The sequence below is a fragment of the Triticum dicoccoides genome, chromosome 5B (assembly GCF_002162155.2).
Source record: "Triticum dicoccoides isolate Atlit2015 ecotype Zavitan chromosome 5B, WEW_v2.0, whole genome shotgun sequence".
Taxonomy (NCBI): Eukaryota; Viridiplantae; Streptophyta; class Magnoliopsida; order Poales; family Poaceae; genus Triticum; species Triticum dicoccoides.
Window position 1 is genome coordinate 28,452,556 of NC_041389.1, and position 22,608 is coordinate 28,475,163.

At 48.4% G+C, this 22,608-nt stretch overlaps 2 protein-coding genes across 2 annotated transcripts; both read right to left on the minus strand.

The window, feature by feature from the left end:
• Nucleotides 1–434: 434 nt before the first annotated feature.
• Nucleotides 435–4,512, minus strand: LOC119307178. Its single transcript, XM_037583271.1, has 2 exons — nucleotides 3,625–4,512; nucleotides 435–3,420 (listed from the first exon to the last, which is right to left on the minus strand). The coding sequence occupies exon 2, from the start codon at nucleotides 3,398–3,400 to the stop codon at nucleotides 767–769; it is 2,634 nt and encodes an 877-aa protein (XP_037439168.1). The 5' UTR covers nucleotides 3,401–3,420; nucleotides 3,625–4,512; the 3' UTR covers nucleotides 435–766.
• Nucleotides 4,513–17,754: 13,242 nt separating this feature from the next.
• LOC119307179 lies at nucleotides 17,755–21,540 on the minus strand. Its single transcript, XM_037583272.1, has 2 exons — nucleotides 20,646–21,540; nucleotides 17,755–20,476 (listed from the first exon to the last, which is right to left on the minus strand). Exon 2 carries the CDS (start codon nucleotides 20,454–20,456, stop codon nucleotides 17,850–17,852), a length of 2,607 nt encoding a protein of 868 aa, XP_037439169.1. The 5' UTR covers nucleotides 20,457–20,476; nucleotides 20,646–21,540; the 3' UTR covers nucleotides 17,755–17,849.
• Nucleotides 21,541–22,608: the final 1,068 nt, after the last annotated feature.

Genomic DNA, 22,608 nt, shown 5'->3' on the forward strand with positions numbered 1-22,608 from the left:
AATATACTATTTATTTATTTAGTGTCTTCACCCATTGTATTTTCACCTATATAAATTGATTTTTTCATTGCAATTTTTTGTTGATGGCTTACCATGCTGACCACTTGGTACCCATATAAACTCATAATGGTGGTGCCAATTGTCTGCATTTTTCGACATTAAAAAAACTATGACGACAGCAGCAGCCTCACTGCAATCTGTTGCAATGCACGGGCACTCTGGTGATTTATCATAAAAAAAGCTACGGGTAATTTGTATGCTGTCAAGCTGGTGCTCGTACATCATATCTAACAAGCTTCAGATTGGTTCTCTATTCAGGACCAGCACAAACTAAATACTCAATGCAGTTAACAAATAAACCCTGGTATTTTGTAACCGCAATGACAACTGAACACAGCAAACAACAACACAAGACATTGACAGCATATATTTCCAATACAAGGCCGAATAAAATATATCTTCATCCTCTTATTTGTGCAGATAATATAAACATTAGCAACACTTTGATCATTATATTTTGAATGCAAAATAATAATACTCTCAACTTTTATAAGACGTTTTAATCACTAAAGTAGTGACCTAAATCTTCTTATAAAAGCTTACAGAGGGAGTTCATCACATTAAAAGGAACATCAGACAGTAAATAAAAAGGTCTCATACTATTACATTATCAAACCTTGGATGTTTCAGTTCGCCAAACATGCAGGCAAGATATTACACATAAATACTTTATATAAAAAGGTAGTGTGGGTGCTTTGAAAATGTCTCACCACAAGCCGTTTGCTTTGCGCACAAATGAGTAACATGCCAGGCTCTCCTCATATAACATAGGAACAGAAGGAATCAATTTAGAGTCCATTCTATTCATCTCCGCCACTGACTCTTCTTTGGAGCATGTCAAACTATCCCCTGATGAAGTTGAAGGCATGTCAAGAAACTTAAGATGTGCACTACTGGCAACCGGCACCTGATCAAGTGAATAGAGATTTTCAATTGTTTGCTCCACTGGATCATATAGACCTATTTTCCTAACAGTGTTGAGCAGGATCCTCCCATGATCGGGATCAACAGCTAATGGCACCACAACACATGTCTTGAGGGAATAGCCAGGACATGCTTCTAGGTGAATTGTGTATGCTCTGTCCCATTGGCCATGCTCTAGCTTCCATACATCTAATTTGTCTGCAACTGGGTCTGCCAAAACAGCACATAACACTCCCTCAAGCTCAACAACAAATGCACGACAGCGGTTTCTGCTACTCCATCTTGCAAACCACGAAGGGCATGGGACGACATCGAAAGTACTTGTAGCAAGGTTGAAAGAAACAATGGCCCATTCGCAGCTCTGTCCCAACCTTGGTTCATTCATCCAGTACAGCATTCCTTTAACATAGGCCGGTGGCATGTCATTCACAGGCAGAGGTGGTACTGAGTGCTCTTGGGCAGCATTCGGAGTGTTACACCAGTGTAACGTGCATGACATGTCATACTGACGAGATTCAAAGTCCTTCCGGTGATAGAAGATTTCCACAATAACATGTTCACGAGTCAAAGTGTTGAAAGTCAAGCCAACATTTTTACTGCCGACTGTAAAAGCATGCTCTTCTATTTTAGGCATTCTCGAGTGTAGGTGCAAATTTGACCCCAGGTTAGAGAAGCCCCTATGGAAACCTGTACATGGATTGCAGAGATAGTCCTTCGTCTCGGTGCTTACCAAGTTTAGCCCATGGCAAGGCTTGGAGCAAACCACCTTTGTATCAAGCAATGTACTGTGACTAGGGGCTTCTTGGAGGCATTTATTCAATGGAGCAAAACTGAAGCCCAACCGTCCAGTGCTCTTGACCACAAGCATGACTTTAGGTTTTCTGTCTATGTTCTTATGCTGAAAATATGACTGAATGAAGTTTTTACTCTCAATCAATCTGAACCACTGCTTGCAGACAAATTTGGACTGTATGGCTGATTTAGCTGGGAGGCGGAGTAGGATCTCTCTAGTCGCCTTAGCCAGGTCAGATGACAAGGCTATCTCTTCATCTGTTGTATGCACGGGAGCAAGGGTCTCTTGAATGAAACTGAATCTTGAACTAGGACACCCATATTGTGGTGTTGAGTGTGTCTCCGTGATTGAAAGAATGGTTTCCAGAGCCTCGGACCTAGGATCATAGGTGTGAACCATTTTCTGATATTTGTTGAAAATCTTGTGCATGCTAGTAGTAATGATTATCTTCTTCCTTGACGACCTATAACTGCCAAAAGATCCAATAACTCTCAGAATTTGTGACTGACGCAAATCTCTTGCCAGGTGCCCTGACAAACTAATTCGGTGATTCAGCAACCAGTCACCAGAGCTATAGTCCAGCAGTTTCCAGATCTCCAGAGTGTTACTACCATGAGGCATTCTGTTGCGAACCAAACATAGTTGGTCATCCATCTCCAATAGTTGCTCTCCTGATGACCAATTCCTGGAGGTTGGCGGCGCTCCTGGTACCCAGAAGGGCGGTGACCGGAGACATGTGAAGGTCTCCTCTGCGACCGAAAAGGACACGATGGCAACACTTGGAGTCGTGATGAAAGAGGCAGGTGTCATCAACCAGTGGAGGCAACCATTGGCAAACACGGGAGATAATTTGTTGCATGACGCATTAATAACAGCGGCATGTACAAATTTATGCAAGCTGGAGGGTACTCCTCTGGCAGCCGGCCTCCAGCGGCAATCCACATAGGAGCCTCTAGGCGTGTACACCTCGCACCTCACTGGGTCCAAGTCCTTCGGATTCAACATCCCATTGATCAACCTCACCACCTTGTGCTCGTCTGTGCGGGCATCAAACCCCAGCCCAGCACTCGAATCGCATGCTACGTCAGTAGAAGGCAGCAGACGCGTGGCTGCCCGTGTGGCCGCGTTGCAGATGTAGTAGGCTGTGTCGAGAGCATCGTAGAGAAGGGTGAGGCCATGGCACGGCGCGGGCGTCACTACCTCCACATAGTTGCCACGGGCACCGTCGATGGTGAACAGTAGGTCCGCGTGATCTCTAGGGCCGCCTGATGATGATGATGATGATGATGACGAGAAGGAGCGTGAGTAGACCGCGGTGGAGTCGAATGTGGCGGTCGGTGAGATGTATAGCAGCTTGGCTGGTGGTGCCCGCTGCTTTGCAGCCTTGGCTGCTGACATGTGGAGGCGGCGGAATTCATCGGAGGAGAGCAGCGCAGCCCAGGAATGGCAAACTGCCCTGAAGCGGAAGACGGATTTGACTGGGAGCCACTGCAGAACCTGTATGATCATCTCGTACGGAAGCGATGCGCCGCAACCATCTTGTGCATTGGCCATGTGTATCCTCCTCCTCCTTTTGTTGGCCTCCCTAGGCATGGTATCCTCCCCCCTGTTGCTGCAACGCATCTTCAACGCCCAATTGAGGCCTGAGATGCAATCAACACATGGGAAAAATAACAAAAAGAAAACGACTGCTATTAGTATTAGCTACCTCGATTCAAATAATGGAATCAAAAGCTCATATCTTATCTTAGAAGAAAGGACTAGAGAGAACAAGATCTGGTTGCTCGTCGAGTAAAAAAAGATGAATAGCAAAGCAAAGCAAAGCAAAGGTGAAGAAATTTCCTTACCAATAGGAGGGATCGAATCACGTTGTGCGTTCTCAGAGTCCCTTCAGCCGGAAAAACGACAGCAATACAGATAAACTATACACTATCTTGAGCAAGGAAAACACAACAGAGCCACGAAAATAATTATGTGAAGATTAGCATAATCATGAAACAATATCTGAGGTAGCTTGGAGACAACAATTTAGTACTCCCTCCGTTCCTAAATATAAGTCTTTGGAGAGATTCCGCTATGAACCCCATACAGATGTATGTAGATGCATTTTAAAGTGTAGATTCACTCATTTTGCTCCGTATGTAGTCCATAGTGAAATCTCTACAAAGACTTATATTTAGAAACGGAGGGAGTACTACATAGCAACAAATAAGTAAGAAAGCACAAAAAAGAGTCGCTGTACACAACAACCAGATTTAGTGTTTCTACAAAAAGTTGTGCAGTGCGCAGCACACTACATACTACATAGATGGATGACAACTATAAATTTGTAGAGTATAAATCCCCAAAATTTCAATTTCCTTTGCACTGGAATCATAACCCTGTAATTTTGAACCCTCCTGTTTCCCCAGAGGAGTGCCAAACACTAAAGAATGACCTAGTTTTTTCAGATTACCAACGAATAATCTAATTAGTGAGGCTGCACCATCCTAAGCATCACAGTCCGTAGCTCTCCACGGTGAAAATTTTGTGCATGTGTACCTTGTCTTGGTCCAATCGAGATCCCTGCTGTAGCTTGGGTTGCTGTTCGTCCAGGCTATAGAGTCGGCACCGGAGGAGGCGGAGAAGGAGGAGGATGCACGTCTGTACGGCGACGGCGAGGAGGGCGGCGGCGCTGGATGGGGAGGGGAGGGGTCTGGCGGATCAAAACTGCACAGAGGGAGAGGGGACAAGAGGCGGAGCTGGACGGGACTTCTCCTCCTTTTTTCCTTTTTTTCTTTTTTTTTTTGAGGGAGGACTCCTTTTCTCCGATCCGAGGACAAACTCAGAGGCGTGTTTGTATTTCCAGATTTTGCGTTTCTCCTTGGTATTGGGATTTTGCGTTTCCAGATTTTCCTTTTGACCGGTTGAGCGGAAATACACACGCGAAGCGCTATTTGGCCCGGCCCAATTTTTTTCCTTTTTTCCTCATTGGTATTGGGATTGTCTACAAGTTCTCTTTTGTTAGTATTTGGGTTCCCTCAAAAGAACATGTTAGTAGTTGGGTTGGTTTTCTTTGGTTTTTGGACCGGGTTTTGTTCCTTCCCCTTTTTTTGGGGAAACGTTTCCCCACGGTGTGCCGGTCGAATCATTGGGCCGGTCGCACCACTCGCTGCGAGACTCGCTACGTCTACAAGAAGACCTGCCACCGAATATTATCTTATCTGAAACAACGCCGTCCGCTCATATCACATCTCCCCATTTCTTCCTCTCTCTGTAGATGCACGTGCCTCCCCCATACTGACTGTGCCGCCAGCCATGACCACCGCTCCCCCCCCACCGGCGACTAGCTATGCCGCTAGCCATGGCCACCGCGCCTTCCCACCGTGGCTGCCCCCACCCTGCCCCCTCACTCCCCACCAGCGAGCAGTGCTGCAAACCAATCCCCACCAGTGCTGCCGATGGCGACGACAAGTGATGGAGAGCCGCGACGGCCGGCGTTGGAGCGCTGCAACCACGGCAAGAAGTGATAGAGAACGGGCCTTTCTTTTATTGGAAGCAGCCCCAGTTTTTGCTGCCAACGCCCTTGCCTTTTGCTGGAACTAATGTAAGATTTTGCTACCACCATGTTTGCTTTTTGATGGAACCAATTCAAAATTTTGCTGCCATGTCATTTGCTTTTTGATACAACCAGTGTACAATTTTGCTACCACCATCTTCAGTTTTTGGTGGAACCAATCAATTATTTTGCTACCATCATGTTCGTTTTTTTATGGAACCAACCCAAATTTTTGCTACCATGTCATTTGCTTTTGGTACAACCAGTGTACAATTTTGCTACCACCATCTTTGGTTTTTGCTGGAACCAATCAATTTTTTTGCTACCATGTTTTTTTGATGGAACGAGTGCATCACTTTTTTGCTACCACCGTTTGAGTTTTTGCTACAACCAATATTCTTAATTGCTACATCCATTTTACATGACACACATCACGGTGTCATGTAATTTGCTGGAACCAGCAAAAAATTGTTTGAAGCGGCATGCTTTTTTGTTCGAACCAGCGTTTCTTTTTGGTTGAACTAGCTAATTTGTTTGCTACAAATGACTGCTGAAGTTTTTCTGCTGCTGAGATTTTTGGTGAAACCATCATTATTTTTGCTAGAACCGGCAAATCTTTTTGCTTCAACCCTCCTGTATTCGAGTTGCAACCATGGCGATCAGAGGCGGCCGAGGCAAGTGTCGGGCACGAGCGACGGGCGAGCGGTAGGCAAGCACGGGTGACAGCCGCGGTGGCGAGGGTGGCAAGCAACCTCGGGAAGACGAGGACAAGTGCGGGCCGCCGGCGAGCGCACGGGATCTGGCATGTGCGCACGCTGACTTTTTTCTTGTTTTCCTGTGCATGTTTGACTTTTCAAACAAAGCAATCAGACGGTTGAAAAAGTATGTATCGGGTGGCTGGGGCTCGACCGGCCCAACTGTTCGGCCGGTGCGCCGGCGCCTAACAGCGCCCTTTTTCTTTTATTCTATGTAGTAATACTTCTTTGGGTTCTTCTCCATTTTTTTGTTTTTCTATTTTTTATCTTCCATTTTCCTTTTTTCATTGTACTTTTTTCATGAACTTTTGTTTTCAAATTCGTGATTTTTTTCGAAAATCATCAACAATTTTCAAATTCACAAGCCTTTATTCAATTTTTTTAACATTTTCCGAATCCTCAAACTTGTTTCGGATTCATGACTGTTTTTCAAATTTGTGAACTTTTTAAAAATCCATGAACATTCTTAAAATTCAAAAGATTTTTTCAAATCCGTGAATCTTTTTAATTCATGATTATTTTAGATTGGGTTCGTACAAGGTCAGCAATACCCACGTGAATACTCCGCCAGTACCTCTCTTTCCTCCTCCACAAGAAAAGGTCTCAAGCTATCCTCCTCCCGTCGGCGCTGCCGTTGGTCCGTCCCATCTTCGATGGCCTTTGGACCATGGAGGTGCCGAGGACCTCAACCCCTCGTCGATGGGAAGGACCCCATTCTACCTCAAGGTTCAACGTCATGGTTGGGGTTGTCTGGCGACAGCAATGTCCCTTACTAGGAATAATGTCTCCCACGTTCTATCCCCGCCCCGATGGTGCATCTAGTGTCGTCGGAGGGCGTGTGGAGGTGTCTATCAATCAGATCTCGCGGGATTCAGTCGGTGCTGGTTTTCAGTGGATCTATTTGGATCCATTCTTCGTTCGTCTTCATTTGGGTGTTTACAAGTTTGATCCTTTCGATGTACGACTTTCTTCATCGGCGATGGTTGCTGCTCTGGTGCGCTAGTCCTACAGGGCCTTAGCACGCCGACTTCCTGACTGTCTACTACAACAGTCTGACTCCAGCAAGGGAGGGGCGATGATAGTAGCGCGCCATTGACTCGCTCCAGCACTTGTAATCTTCGCTAGGTGGTCCACGGACCTAGATATAATTTTTATTATTATTGGTGTTCATTGTAATACCATGATTGAAGATGAATAGACTGAAAGTTTTCTCGCAAAAAAGAATACTCCGCCAGTATGAAAAGTTCTTAATGTTAGTTGAGTCCCTGGCTCCCCAGTTGATTGACCTGTAATAATAGACATATAGAGATCATTATACGCCAAGTAACATCAACAATGCGGGGTTTCGAAGATGGAATGTCTAATGTTTTTTTGCCTAGGGAATTAATCGGACTATTGCGAGCCGAACTAGTAGGGCGAGCTTTAGATCAATCGATTTATTATCGGGCACCCTGTATCTATTCTTCTTTTCTGTATATGAGTGGAATTTCAATGCATTGGGTTCTTTCTTAGATCTAGATGGAATGAAATAGTGAAATGGAATTAAAAAAGCCCTTTCGGATGAAAATGGAAGAATAGTATGAGATATATCTCACTTGGACAATAAAATTAAAAGTAATTTGATATTATCCTCGCCTGTTCCTTACTTTAGATAAAAACTTAAAAATAATCTTACAATAACAAATCCAATTCCGAAGGGACTTTGTCGGTGTCAAAACCCGCGGATCTCGGGTAGGGGGTCCCGAACTGTGCGTCTAGGCGGATGGTAACAGGAGACGAGGGACACGATGTTTTTACCCAGGTTCGGACCCTCTTGATGGAGGTAAAACCCTACGTCCTGCTTGATTAATATTGATGATGTGGGTTACAAGAGTAGATCTACCACGAGATCAAGGAGGCTAAACCCTAGAAGCTAGCCTATGGTATGATTGTTGTTCGTCCTATGGACTAAGGCCATCCGGTTTATATAGACACCGAAGAGGGATAGGGTTACACAGAGTCGGTTACAAAGGTAGGAGATCTACATATCCGTATCGCCAAGCTTGCCTTCCACGCCAAGGAAAGTCCCATCCGGACACGGGACGAAGTCTTCAATCTTGTATCTTCATAGTCTTGGAGTCCGACCGATGATGATAGTTCGGCTATCCGGACACCCCCTAGTCTGGAACTCCCTCAGTAGCCCCTGAACCAGGCTTCAATGACGACGAGTCCGACGCGCATGTTGTCTTCGGCATTGCAAGGCGGGTTCCTCCTCCGAATAATTTATAGAAGATTGTGAACACCAGGATAGTGTCCGGCTCTGCAAAATAAACTCCACATACAACTGTAGAGAGAATAATACACAAGTTCAATCTGCTGACGTATTTTGTGGCGTAACGTCACACCACTACCAAGCCTTCAAATTGTTTTTATTGTTCCATCTCAGCGCGTTTAGCGAGGCGGTTTCCTTGGCACGTCTTGTCGAAGCAGAGATCGTGTTCCCCTTATTCCGGGATTCCCATCAATACAGACGTGGGTAACCCAACCGCGCCATCGATTGCGGCGCTTGGGGGATAAGCGAGTTTTATCAGGCCGGTGGGGACGCATGTTTCCGTCCGCCCATATAAGGGGATAAAGATCCAATCCTTTTACCTGCGCCTTCTTCCTCCTTGGCTTATCCATCTCCGCGAACTCGAGCTCTAGCGCCCAAGCCCGCACATCTCACCTCAACCTTCTCCAAATATGTCCGGAGTGGGAGGCAAGTGGATGGCCTCCTCCGTTACAGAGGGGCATATCCAGAAGCTGCGCAGCGCCGGATACTTGTCCAGCGACATCGCGCATCGGCTCCCCGACGAGGGAGAGCTCATCCCCACCCCCAGGCCCCATGAGAGGGTAGTATTCCTTCCCCATTTCCTCCGCGGACTGGGCTTCCCACTTTATCCCTTTGTCCGGGGGCTCATGTTCTACTACGGCCTAGATTTCCATGATCTGGCCCCGAATTTTATTCTCAACATCTCGGCGTTTATCGTCGTGTGCGAGGCCTTCCTCTGCATCCAGTCCCACTTCGGCTTGTGGCTCAAGACCTTCAGTGTCAAGCCGAAGGTTGTGAAGGGCAGCCAAGCGGAGTGCGGAGGCGCCATGGTGGGCAGGATGTCCCACGTTATGTGGCTGGAGGGCACCTTTGTGGAAACCATCAAGGGGTGGCAATCGGGGTGGTTCTACATCATCGAGCCGCGTGACCCTGATTGGGCGGCGGCCCCCGAATTCAGATCCAGTATCCCTACACGGCTCACCTCCTGGAAAGAGAGCGGCCGGATCTGGGGGGATTCGGAGGAGCTGACCGGACTCCAAGCCTGTATCCAGAAGCTGGTGGACAAGAAGCTCAAGCTTGTCAACGTAGTCCAGGTCATGCTCATCCGCCGGATTCTCCCATGCCAACGACGGGGCTTCAACATGTGGGAGTTCGATCCGGCGCAGCACCAGACTTTGAATGGGCTCTTCGACACTACGTACGAAGAGGTCTGGAAGGTGCTGTTCAAGGGCGCCGAGGCTCCCGCATCCGCTACCGAAGATCGCGGATTCAGCTCGCAGCGTCCAGCTGACGAGGTAAGTGATATTGTCCTTTACGGGACGCTTGTTATTCATAGTTTGACTCTATGCGGGATCTAAACTCCCTTTCCTTTGACAGGACTAGCTGAAGAAGGCCGCACAGGCTATCTGTCCGGCCCCATTGCCAGAGGACCCAGCTGACGCCCGCCTAACGGGGCTGCTGGCTCCGGCACCCCACGTGGTGCCGGAGAAGAAGGCCAAGAAGAAGGCCACGGGGACTCGGAGGAGTTCCCGTTTTCAGGTGCTATCGGACGATGAATCCGAGGCCGACTCCTCCCACCAAGGCGAGGAGGAGAAGAAGAAAGCCTCTCCCCCATCGGGGGGAGGGAAGAAAAGGAAGGCCTCCCCAACAAGGGAGGCCGAAGGGTCCAAGAGGGGAAAAACTCTTCCCCCGGACTGTTCCGCCAACGCCAGTGACGACGACGAGGACTGGCCTCCAAGGGCCAAGCCTCTGGCGAGATCGTAAGTATCCGGACTCCCGAATAACTTCAAGGTTTTCGTTTTCCGCCACATTATGTCTTTCTAATGCCGCATACAACCCTGCAGTTCGCCTAAGGATGATCTCCCCACTTCGTCGAGCGGGTCCTTAGGGGCGTCGGATATGGATTCTCTTCCGACTGCCTCCACTCCCCGTGATGCGGACGATGCCGAGGTGGGATCCCAGGAAGGGACCCACCAGGAGGAGAGGGCCCCGGAGGTGTCGCAAGACAACCTCCCGGACTTTGCACCGGACTCAGCCCCGAAACCCATAGTGGCTCCGGAGTCCGGCGGGCGACCCCTTTGGAAGAAGGGCAAGACCGCGACGCCGGCTGCCTCCGTCCAACCGGAGGTGCCGGATAATTTGCTGGAGGCGCTCAGCGGCGTCTCCATCGAAGAGGAACACCGCACTGTTATGAGTGTGGTGATTCAGAAGGTTCAGCTCGCCAAGAGCGGCTGACCGAAGCCTGCAGCAGCCTTCTAACAGGCTTTGAGGTAAGAATTTCAATATATGTAAAATGGTACCGCATAGACAGTAGCCCCTGATGCTCGGTTCGGTGTTCAGAAAGAAAAGCCGGACTGAGGATCTTTAGAAAGATAAACGCATGAGTCATGAAAATATGTCAATATGGGATTGCAGGCTGTGCTGCTGACCTCTGCCGCACTGACTGCGGAGGTCAAAACTTTGAAGGAAAACCTCGAGCGGTCCGAGAACGAGCTCGGCCATGCCAAGAAGCAGCTCGAGGAAAAAGAAGGTGAGTAATACCTTATGAAAATTGTACCTTACAAAAAAGGATTTCGTTGCAAGAAAAATGACAAGGATAACTGGGGTATTGCAGGGGCCACTAACGAGGTGGCGACCCTGAAGGAGGCGGTGGCCGCGGCCGAACGCAATGCGGCTGCGGAGCGCACCGAGCGAGAGAAACAGGAGGCGCGGGTGGCGGAGGTACTGCAAGAGCTCCAGGATCTCGTGAGGAAACATGAGAGCCTGGAGCGTGACTCGAAGACTCGAGAGTCTGAGCTTGCAACGGCTCTTGAGAGTGCCAAAGCCGCTAAGGCCGAAGCCTACAAGGCCCTCCAGGAGATCGAGGCGGTAAAGAAAATAGCAGTGGGTAAGGCATTTTTCATGCAAAGTAAGCATGTGAGTGTTAATTACTTGTCGCTTACCCGAATTCGGAGCTCTCCAGGAGCGTTCGCAGATCTTCCTCGCAGCGTGTCCGATGCTGCCGCATTCTACCGGGCCGAGGAGGGGAGCTCGACGGAGAAGGTCTTCTGGTCTCAGTATGCTGAGGCCGAACATCCGGTGCCCCTTAGCGACTAGCTGAAGCAGCTGGTCGAGCTCCACAAGGCGGCCGAACAGGCCATGAAGGGCCTCATAGTTCAGCTGTGGCCTAAGGAGGCCATGCCTGGGAGCTACTTCGGCCTGGTGCGGCGGGTGGTGGATGCGTGCCCGTGGGTTGAAGTCATCAAGCACTCCGCCTGTATTGAAGGTGCGCGTCGGGCCCTTGCCCGCGCAAAGGTGCACTGGTTCAGATGGATGCCCAGAAGCTTGTGACGGACCCCCCACCAGAGGGCAAGGAGCATCGCACGCCCGAGATGTATTATAGGAGTGTGCTGAAGGGCGCCCGCACTATTGCGGGTGAGTGCTCCAAAGATGTAATATTTGAGTAGACTCGCATTTTGTTATCTTGTGCGCTGAAAACTTGGTTCATATGCGCTAAGCAATGCTTGTTAATTTAAAATATTACCTTTTGTGCGGCTGTTTATCAAATCTGAGAGATGGCAAGTCGTCGGCTTCAGCCCCCATGCCATGAGTGTTGGGGTGTTCGGGATAAACTCGAGCGCTCTTGTTCCCATTTTTGGGTCCATCTAGGGAGGCGCTCAACACAACGAACAAGGCAACCGGACTTATAATGCTTGAACACTCTCACTTAGCCATAGAATTCTATAATTTTAAATTTTGGCGAAGCCCCAAGTTTTCGGAAGGCCGAATTTGGGGCGCTATCCACGCCTTGGCCGGACAGAATCCGGCTCCTCGCTCGAAGCGGCATAAGTCTTTAGGGACTCGCAAAGAACCTCTCGAACAGCGACCAGCTCTCGCCTCATCATAACGGTCAGTTTTAGCTTTCTCCACTGAGGTGTTAACCCAGCTCAACTGGGGCGCAATCGCAGTGGTTCTTCCAGTGCTACCTTAGCCGATAAAACGGAACGTAAGGTACCAAAACATGGGAGCCGGGCAAACCCAACTATTGACCCAAGAACATGATTCAGAGCCGATGCATATAATGCTATAAGTTCGGGGTGCCGCACTTGTGAAAGTGTTCGGACATATCACACCATAACGCGGGAAACATAAGCCCCTGGTGTATTTAGCCGTACCAAAACGTACGGATGCAACATGTCATAGATGAACATATGTGTCAGAAAGAAATGCAATTAGAAGCAAAAATGTGCTGCATTGCTTTATTCAATAAAAACTGTTGTAAGTGCAGGACGATACAAGTGGTGCGGTAAGCAAGGGGTGGGACTGTTTAACAGGTCCCCCTCCAGGGGTAGGCTACAGAATAATGCATAAAACAGATTTAATGCTCATGATGGAGACCACCTGGGTTTTTGTTGTAGCCTTTCTCCTTCCCTGGCTGTTGCATCGTGGGTTCGGCATGTCTGCTGCCGGACAGGGCCTCTGACGAACAGAGTCCTGTAGGTAAAAAATAAAAGGAAAAGAAAAAGAAACGACACACTTAAGAGCCCCTGGTGCAGTTGAGCCACAGTCTGGGCTTATCGTGGTCGAGCCCCTTGCCCCATGCCCATGGTATCTTCAGAGCGTAATGGAGTACGCGAAGGGTCTGTCTTAATGTCTTACAGGGGCTGGGGTTGGGGCCGCACTGCTACGCGTGCTCGGAACGTGCCAGGTGGTCGTGTTGTAGGTTACTCCGGGCACGCTTAGCTTTGTCCGGCCGCTTAGCAGCCGGACTCGAGAATTGCCTTAAAAGGCTGCTTTGTACTTCTGCCGCGAGAGCCGCTGTATGTTCCTCCATTCAGAGGGAGCGTTCAGTGTTTCCGTTGACCATGATGACTCCTCTAGGGCCTGGCATCTTGAGCTTGAGGTATGCGTAGTGCGGCACCGCGTTGAACTTTGCGAACGCGATACGTCCGAGCAAGGCATGATAGCCGCTGCGGAACGGGACTATGTCGAAGATTAACTCCTCGCTTCGGAAGTTATCCGGGGATCCAAAGACCACTTCCAGTGTAACTGAACCTGTACAATTGGCTTCTACACCTGGTATGACGCCTTTAAAGGTCATCTTGGTAGGTTTAATCCTTGAGGGGTCTATGCCCATTTTGCGCACCGTGTCCTAATAAAGCAGGTTTAGGCTGCTACCGCCGTCCATTAGGACTCTGGTGAGATGAAATCCATCGACGATTGGGTCTAGAACCAATGCGGCGAACCCACCATGGCGAATGCTGGTGGGGTGGTCCCTTCGGTCAAAGGTGATCGGGCAAGAGGACCATGGATTGAACTTCGGGGCAACTGGCTCCATCGCGTATACATCCCTGAGTGCACGCTTTCGCTCCCTTTTGGGTATGTGCTTGGCATATATCATGTTCATCGTCCGCACCTGTGGGGGGAAACCCTTGTGTCCTCTATTGTTCGGCGGTCGGGTCTCTTCCTCGTCATCGCTATGTAGCCCCTTGTCACTGTTTTCGGCAATTAACTTGCCTGCCTGCTTGAACACCCAACAGTCCCTATTGGTGTGGTTAGCTGGCTTTTCAAGGGTGCCATGTATCTGGCACAAGCGGTCGAGAATTCGGTCCAAATTGGACGGACCCTGAGTTGTTCTTTTGAATGGCTTTTTCCATTGACCGGGTTTAGAGCCTCTGAATCCGGCATTGACTGTTGTATCCTCACTGTTATCGCCGTTAATGCGGCATTTGTTTTTGTTGCGACGCGACCTGCCACTACAGTCCTTGATATCCGGACTGCCAAAATTTTTGTTGAGGTTGTTGCTGCGTGCTAGCCAGCTGTCCTCACCCGCACAGAAGCGGGTCATGAGTGATGTAAGGGCTGCCATGGATTTCGGCTTTTCCTGTCCCAGGTGCCGGGCAAGCCACTAGTCGCGGATGTTATGCTTGAAGGCCGCGAGGGCCTCGGCATCCGGACAGTCGACGATTTGGTTTTTCTTGGTTAAGAACCGTGTCCAGAATTGTCTGGCCGATTCGTCTGGCTGCTGAATTATGTGGCTTAGGTCATCTGCATCTGGTGGTCGCACGTACGTGCCTTGGAAGTTATCAAGGAATGCGGCTTCCAGGTCCTCCCAACTCCCGATTGACTCTGCTGGCAAGCTGTTAAGCCAGTGCCGGGCTGGTCCTTTAAGTTTGAGTGGGAGATATTTGATGGCGTGGAGATCGTCTCCGCGGGCCATGTGGATGTGGAGGAGATAGTCCTCGATCCAGACCGCGGGGTCTGTTGTGCCATCATAAGATTCAATATTGACGGGTTTAAACCCTTCTGGGATTTGATGATCCATTACCTCATCTGTGAAGCACAGTGGGTGTGCGGCGCCTCTGTACTGGGCGATATCGCGACGGAGCTCAAAAGAGCTTTGTCTGTTGTGTTCGGCCCGGCCGGACTTACTGTGTCTGGGGTGACGGTGATCGTCACGTATCGTGGGGCGCCCACGTAATCCATAGATCGATCTTGATTGTCTTGCCTTATCCTCCAATATGTCGCGCAGGTCCGGAGTGTTCCCCTGTGGCCTTGTGCTTTTCGAGCGATGCCGGGGTCCGGGTCTAGTGAAGGGCCTTGAGGCCTCTCTGTCGCGACCACGGGGTGGTCGATCAGCCGTATTGTCTCCTGGTGAAGCGGGATCATATGCCTCCACCTCTAATCGGGGGAGCAGCTTACGTTTGGGGTAGCTTTTGGAGGGGCGTTCGAGTTCATGCTCTTCGGCCGCGAGGACTTCGGTCCATCTGTCGGCTAGCAGATCTTGATCAGCTCTAAGCTGCTGCTGCTTTTTCTTGAGTCTGTTTGCCGTGGCCATAAGCCTGCGTTTGAAACGCTCCTGTTCGACGGGATCCTCAAGCACGACGAATTCGTCGTCGTCGAGGCTTGCCTCGTCTTCGGAGGGAGGCATATAGTCCTATACCTCTTCTTCGGACGCTCTCTCATGAGGGCTGGCGTCCCCCTCCTCCTGTGCTGGATCTTGCTGGAGTGGGTTGTCTTCGGCGCTATCCGGTGTATTATTCTCTCCGGTGCCGGAATCCTCATTCTTGCTATGGCGGGATTTAGAGCGGCGCCGCTGATGCCGGCGCTTGGGCTGTTTCTTGGAGGGGTCATCCTCCGCTATTCCTTCGCCGTTCCCATCCTTTGGGATATCCACCATGTATATGTCGTATGAAGAGGTGGCTTTCCAGTGCCCGGTGGGCGCTGGTTCTTGGTCGTCTCCGGCATCGTCGTCCATACCGTCGATGTCCTCTGAGTCGTAATCTAGCATGTCGGTTAGATCGTCGACAGTGGCTACCAAGTGGGTGGTGGGTGGGCTCTGAATTTCTTCGTCGTCCGCATCCCAACCGTCCTGGCCGCAGTCCGGCCAGGCCTCTCCTGATAACGAGAGGTACTTTAGCGAACTCAAGATGTCGCCAAAAGGTGAGTGTTGAAAGATGTCCGCCGCGGTGAACTCCATAATCGGCGCCCAATCGGATTCGACTGGAGGGGGCGCGGGAGGTCCGGAGTCCGGCAAGGAGTCCGGCACCTCGGAGTCACGAGCTTCATGGGGGACAAGATCGGTGTTCGGCTCTATCGCCGTAGAGGTTGCAGCCCCCGAGGTGGTGTCTAGCCATCCATCCTTGGTCTGCGCAGCCGGCTCCGAGTCGAAGATCGGAGCGGGTTCGAGTGCGGCCTCCAGGGTACTGTCCGACTGCAGAGCTAAATCATGCCCATCGTGACAGTACGGCACGCTCGGCTGTGGCTCGAATCCGTCGAGGATCAAGTCCCCGCGGATGTCAGCCGTGAAGTTCAAACTTCCAAATCTGACCTGACGGCCAGGGGCGTAGCCTTCGATCTGCTCCAGCTGGCCAAGCGAATTGGCCCGCAGTGCGAAGCCGCCGAATACGCAGATCTGTCCGGGGAGGAAGGTCTCACCCTGGACTGCATCGTCGTTGATGATCGAAGAAGCCATCGAGCCTATCGGTGACGACACAGAGGAACTCTCAATGAAAGCACCAATGTCGGTGTCAAAACCGGCGGATCTCGGGTAGGGGGTCCCGAACTGTGCGTCTAGGCGGATGGTAACAGGAGACGAGGGACACGATGTTTTTACCCAGGTTCGGGCCCTCTTGATGGAGGTAAAACCCTACGTCCTGCTTGGTTAATATTGATGATGTGGGTTACAAGAGTAGATCTACCACGAGATCAAGGAGGCTAAACCCTAGAAGCTAGCCTATGGTATGATTGTTGTTCGTCCTATGGACTAAGGCCATCCGGTTTATATAGACACCGGAGAGGGCTAGGGTTACAGAGAGTCGGTTACAAAGGTAGGAGATCTACATATCCGTATCGCCAAGCTTGCCTTCCACGCCAAGAAAAGTTCCATCCGGACACGGGACGAAGTCTTCAATCTTGTATCTTCATAGTCTTGGAGTTCAGCCGATGATGATAGTTCGGCTATCCGGACACCCCCTAGTCCGGAACTCCCTCAGACTTCCTCCCTGTGGTGAGAAAATTGTTTTACTTCCAATTCTTTACTCTTCCTTCGGGCTTTCTTTCCGCACTATTAAGAATAGTCAAGTAACGGAAATTTTAGATTAAATTGTCAACCAGTCCTATCGAAAGTGGGATTGACTATGGATTTGACCCACCGATTTTCCCAATCTTCTTACTTTGAATTATGACCGTTTCCTGAGTTCGTGAACATTTTCCAAATTCACGGACTTTTTCAAAGCCCTGAAGGATTTTATATTCATGATTTTTCTTGAGTTCATGACCATTTTCCTAATTCACAAACTTTTTCGAAACCATGAACATTATTCAAATCCAAATATTGTTTTCCAGTTTGTGAACAATATCAAATTCTTGAACTTTTTGCAAATTCACAAACATTTTTGGAATGCATGATTTTTTTAATCGATAGAAAACCAGAAGTCGGCCTTTTCTGAACCGATAGCTTGCTGGTATTTTTATGGGCTTGCCCAACTGAATGATAGAGTTGATGTAAAAAAGGTAATCAAACCAGCGAGCCGCCGAACATGCCAGAGCTCTCATTCTACGCCTTGTTTCGTTGCTCACAAAGTCACAGGTTGTATTAAAATGGAAATATAAGCAACGGATATTCATTTCGGCTCTGGGTCCAGGTGATCCTTATATCTAGACCGTCCGACCTCGATTATGTGTCGTATGGCTCAGTTCATGTACCAGACGATTATTTACGCAAATAAATCGCTCCAAAATGACGATCCAAGCACGGCCTAGTAGTATTTTGTTGGAGCAGTGAAAAACTGAACATGGCAACGCAGAGCAAAATAGCAGATCAGGCAAGCAACAAACAGAAATATTCGTAATAATACTACAAAGATAACAGATATGATTAACCTCTTATTTGAGGAACAGATCATTATAATTCAAAAGCGAAATGATATACTCGCAATAAAAATGTTCAATACTAGTATTACATTATCAAAGCTTGGTGTTTCAGTTCACCAACATGCAGGCAAGATATCACCACATCAATTGTTTTTTGGGCACACGGGTGTAACATGCCAAGCTCTCCACATATAACATTGGAACACAAGGAATCATCTTAGAGTCCATTCTATTCATCTCCGCCGCTGAGTCTTCTTTGGAGCATGTCAAACTAGAAGTTGAAGGCATATCAAGAAACTTATGGTGTGGACTACAGCTTCTGACAACCGGCACCTGATCAAGTGAATACAAATTTTGAATTGCTTGCTCTACTGGATCATACAGTCCTATTTTCCTCCCAGTGCTGAGCAGGATCCTCCCATGATCGCGATCAACAGCTAATGGCACCACAACACCTGTCTTAAGGGAATAGTCAGGATATGCTTCCAGGTGAATTGTGTATGCTCTGCCCCATTGGTCATCCTCTAGCTTCCATACATCTAATTTTTCTGCCATTGGATCTGCTAGAACAGCACATAATACTCCCTCGAGTTCAACAACAAATGCACGACAACGGTTTCTGCTATTCCATCTTGCAAACCACGAAGGGCAAGGGACGACATTGAAAATTCTTGTAGCAAGGTTGAAAGAAACAATGTTCCATTCACAGCTCCGTCCCAACCTTGGTTCACTCATCCAGTACAGCATTCCTTCAACATAGGCCGGTGGCATGTCATTCACAGGCAGAGGCGGTACCGAGCTCAGTTGGGGGCGATCCCGAGAGTCACACCAGCGTAACGTGCATCTCAGGTCATATTGACGAGATTTGAAGTCCTTCTGGCGATAGAACATTGCCACGATAACATGTTGTTGAGTCAAAGGGTCGAAAGTCAAGCCAATATTCTTATTGCCGACTGTAAAAGCATGCTCTTCTGCTTTAGGCATTCTCTGCAGCAAACTTGGCCCCAGCGAGTAACCCCTGTGGAAACCTGTACATGGATTGCAGAGATAGACCTCCGTCTTGGTGCTTACCAAGTTCAGCCCATGGCAAGGCTTGGAGCAAACCACCTTTGTATCAAGTAATCTAGTGTTACTAGGAGCTTCTTGGAGGCATTTATTTAAGGGAGCAAAACTGAAGCCCAATTGTCCAGTGCCCTTGACCAGAAGCATGACCTTAGGTCTGTTGTCCATGTTCTTATGCTGAAAGTATGACTGAATGAAGTTGTCACTCTCGATCAATCTGAACCACTGCTTGCACACAAATTTGGAGTGTATCACTGCTTTAGCTGGGAGGCGGAGTAGGATCTCTCCAGTCACCTTAGCCAGGTCAGATGACAAGGCCATCTTTTCATCTGTTTTATGCACAGGAGCAAGGGTGTCTTGAATGAAACTAAACCTTGAACTTGGGGGCCCATAATATGGAGTTGAGTGTGTCTCTGTGATTGAAAGAATGGTTTCTAGAGCTTCAGACCTAGGGTCATAGGTGTGAACCATTTTCTGATACTTGTCGAAAATCTTGTGCTTGCTAGTAGTGATGACTATCTTCTTCCTTGGCGACCTGGAAGTGATGCTAAAACATCCAATAACTCTCAGAATTTCTGATTCGCGTAAATCCCTTGCCACGTGGCTCGACAAATTGATCCGATGACTCAGTAACCAGTCACCAGAGCTATAGTCCGGCAGTTTCCAGATCTCCAAAACGTTAACATAAAGGATTGTGTTGCAAGTATCTCGGACCAAACATAGTTGGTCATCCATCTCCACTAGTTGCTCTTTGGACAACCCATACCTGATCGGCGGCGCTCCTGGCACCCAGAAGGGCGGGGACCGGAGACATGTGAAGGTCTCCTCTGTGACCGAGAAGGACACGACAGCAACACTCGGAGTCGTGGTGAAAGAGGCAGGTCTCATCAACCAGTGCAGGCAACCCTTGGCAAACACAGGAGGTAATTTGTTCAATTCCGCATTTGTAACAGCGGCATATACAAACTGATGCAAGCTCAAGGGTACTCCTCCGGCAGGCGGCCTCCAGCGATCCCCAAAGCGGCCTCCAGGTGTGTAAATCTCACACCTCACCATGTCCTTCTGATGACACAACCTATTGATCAACCTCACCACTTTGTACTCATCTGTGTGGGCATCAAACCCCAGCCCAGCAGTGGACCTGGCTGCTCGTTCCTCAGTGGAAGCTGGCAGACGCGTAGCGGCTCGTGTTGCAGCGTTGCAGATGTAGAAAGCTGCGCCGATAGCGTCGTAGAGGAGGGTGAGGCCGCGGCATGGCATGGGCGTCACTACTTCCACACAGTTGCCACGGGCACCGTCGATGGTAAACAGTAGGTCCCCGCGATCTCTGGGTCGGCTAGATGATGATGATGATGAGAAGGAGCACGAGTAGACCGCGGTGGAGTCGAATGTGGTGGTAGGTGAGATGTATAGCAGCTTTGGTGGTGGTGCCCGCCGCCTTGGATCCTTAGCTGCTGTCATATGGAGGCAGCGGAATTCATCGGAGGAGAGCAGCGCCTCCCAGGAGCGACAAACTGCCCGGAAGCGGAAGATAGATTTGACGGGGAGCCACTGCAGCACCTCTACGATAATCTCATATGGAATCGACGCCCCGCAACCATCTAGTGCATTGGCCATGTGAATTCTCCTCCTCTTCTTGACCTCCCTAGGCGTGATATCCTCTGCCCTGCTGCTATGCATCTTCAACGCCCAGTCGAGGTCTGAGATGCAATCAACACATGGAAAAATAACAAAAGGAAACCGACTACTATTAGTAAAAGGGGAACCGACTGCTATTAGTAATAATAAGAAAAGAAAAGAGAACGAGATCTGGTTGCTCGTCGACTAAAAAAAGATGAAGTAAAAGGGGAAGACGGAAAAAATACTTACCAATAGGAGGGATCGAATCACGTCCAGCAGTCTCAGAGTTCCTTCAGTCTTTAAAACGATGATGCAATAAAGATAAACTATACACTATACTCATCAAGGAAAACAGAACAAAGCCATGAAAAACATTATGTGAAGATAAGCATACAAGAATCATGAAACAATAATATTTGAGGTAGCTCTGAAACAACAATGTACATAGCAACGAATAAGCAAGAGAGCACAAAAGATAGTCGCTGTAGCTCTCCAGCACAATGTAAATTAGTTGACACAGCAATCAAATTCAGAGCTTTGTACAAATCTGAAGCTGTGCAGCACACTACATAGATACATCCCTTAAATATCAATTCCTTTTCCACAGCGACCATCGAAACTGAAGCTTGTTATCACAGTAATCATGGCTGATGCACTCTAATCCTTTCAACGAGTAATGACTTGGTCTTTTTTAGATTGCAAACATTACAATCTAGTAGTACTAATTAGTTAAGGTCAACGATCCAAGCCATCACGGTTCTGGACTAGCTCTCCAAAACACCCATAATATCTCCATTACTGGTACCGTGAACTCTGCTGGGGATTTGACACCTACGCTGAAAATTTTGTACCTGTCTTGTTTTTCCCCTTAAACCAATCCAATCTGGATCCCTTCTGCAGCTTCGGTTGATGTTCGTCCAAGCTAGACGCGGCACCGTGGGTGTTGGACAGGGGAGAGAGGCGGAGAAGGGAACCGGGCGGGGAGGGAGGTACCTCTGAACGTGGGGCGGATCTCGATGGAGAGAGGCGGGCTGGAAGGCAAGTGCGCCGGCGGATCAAAACTGCACGGCGGGCACGAGTGCAAGAGGAGGCGGCGCCGGCAAAGATCCCTCTTTCTCCTTTTATTTTTTGAGAATCCAGATCCCTTTTTCTCGAGAGAGGAACTTGATTTATGCAGAGCTTTGTAGGGCTTTCTACGGCAAAGTTCTGTCGCATCTAAGGATTTTTACAGAACCCGGCTTCTGCCCGGCTTTTTCCAGAATCTTGGAGCTTCATTTGTTTTACAATTTTTATTTAAAATTCTGGCAAAAGAATTGGGTCCGATCGTGTTATTACGCTAATTAGGCTTCATAGGGCTTTCTAGATCGTATTATTTTTCTTCCATAAATAAACTGATTTATTGTGTTCATAAATGAACTGATTTATAATTAGTATTAACTGTGTGGAATTCGGAGATAATTATATATTCAATTCAATTCAACAAAAGCGCATCCGAACAATAAGTCATTATTAGATCGCTAAGGCTAGTCATAGTGTGAGTAACTTAGGTAGTAACATAACATATCCTAAGACAAATTTGCTTAGGTGGCATAGGGTTAACGAGGAGAAATATGCTTGTGGTAAGGCTACCGATAGTGGTAAGTATCATACATTGATATCATGCGTATGATACTGGTCTATAATACTATCTTTGTAGTGTATAGTATCATAGATTAATGTCATAAATCATCTTATTTATTGCCATGCATAACACCTACTAGCATAATATTTATTATGATACGGTATCTAGCTACGTTACTTTAACCCTTTCTCTTTTCTTTAATTGCCTACCACATAAACATGTTTGCTAGTCCCAAATGCATGATACCGGTTATGTTACCCCCACTATGGTCAGCCTAACATAATATGTTAGTGTAACATAACACACCCCGAGGTAAAAATGAGTCTATATCTCAATTAGTGAAGACTTGCGTGTTACCATATATATTTTTTTCTCGAATATGCACGAGTGTGCATATTATATAGTATTAAAGAAGAAAGGCAAAAGAGTGCCTCCATCATAGTTTTACAAGGGTTTTGTTACAACTTACTCCTCACTACTCGCCCACCTATGTAAACTACGGAAGAAAGGGTCAACATTCCCTTTAAACTTGCCGGCTCCGAACCAAACCATGCCTTCGGACCTCACCCTACTTAGGAGCACACTCATCGA

Coding starts and splice junctions, on each gene's coding strand:
- LOC119307179 (XM_037583272.1), bottom strand. CDS start 20,456: ATGCATAGCAGCAGGGCAGAGGATATCACGCCTAGGGAGGTCAAGAAG.
- LOC119307178 (XM_037583271.1), bottom strand. CDS start 3,400: ATGCGTTGCAGCAACAGGGGGGAGGATACCATGCCTAGGGAGGCCAAC.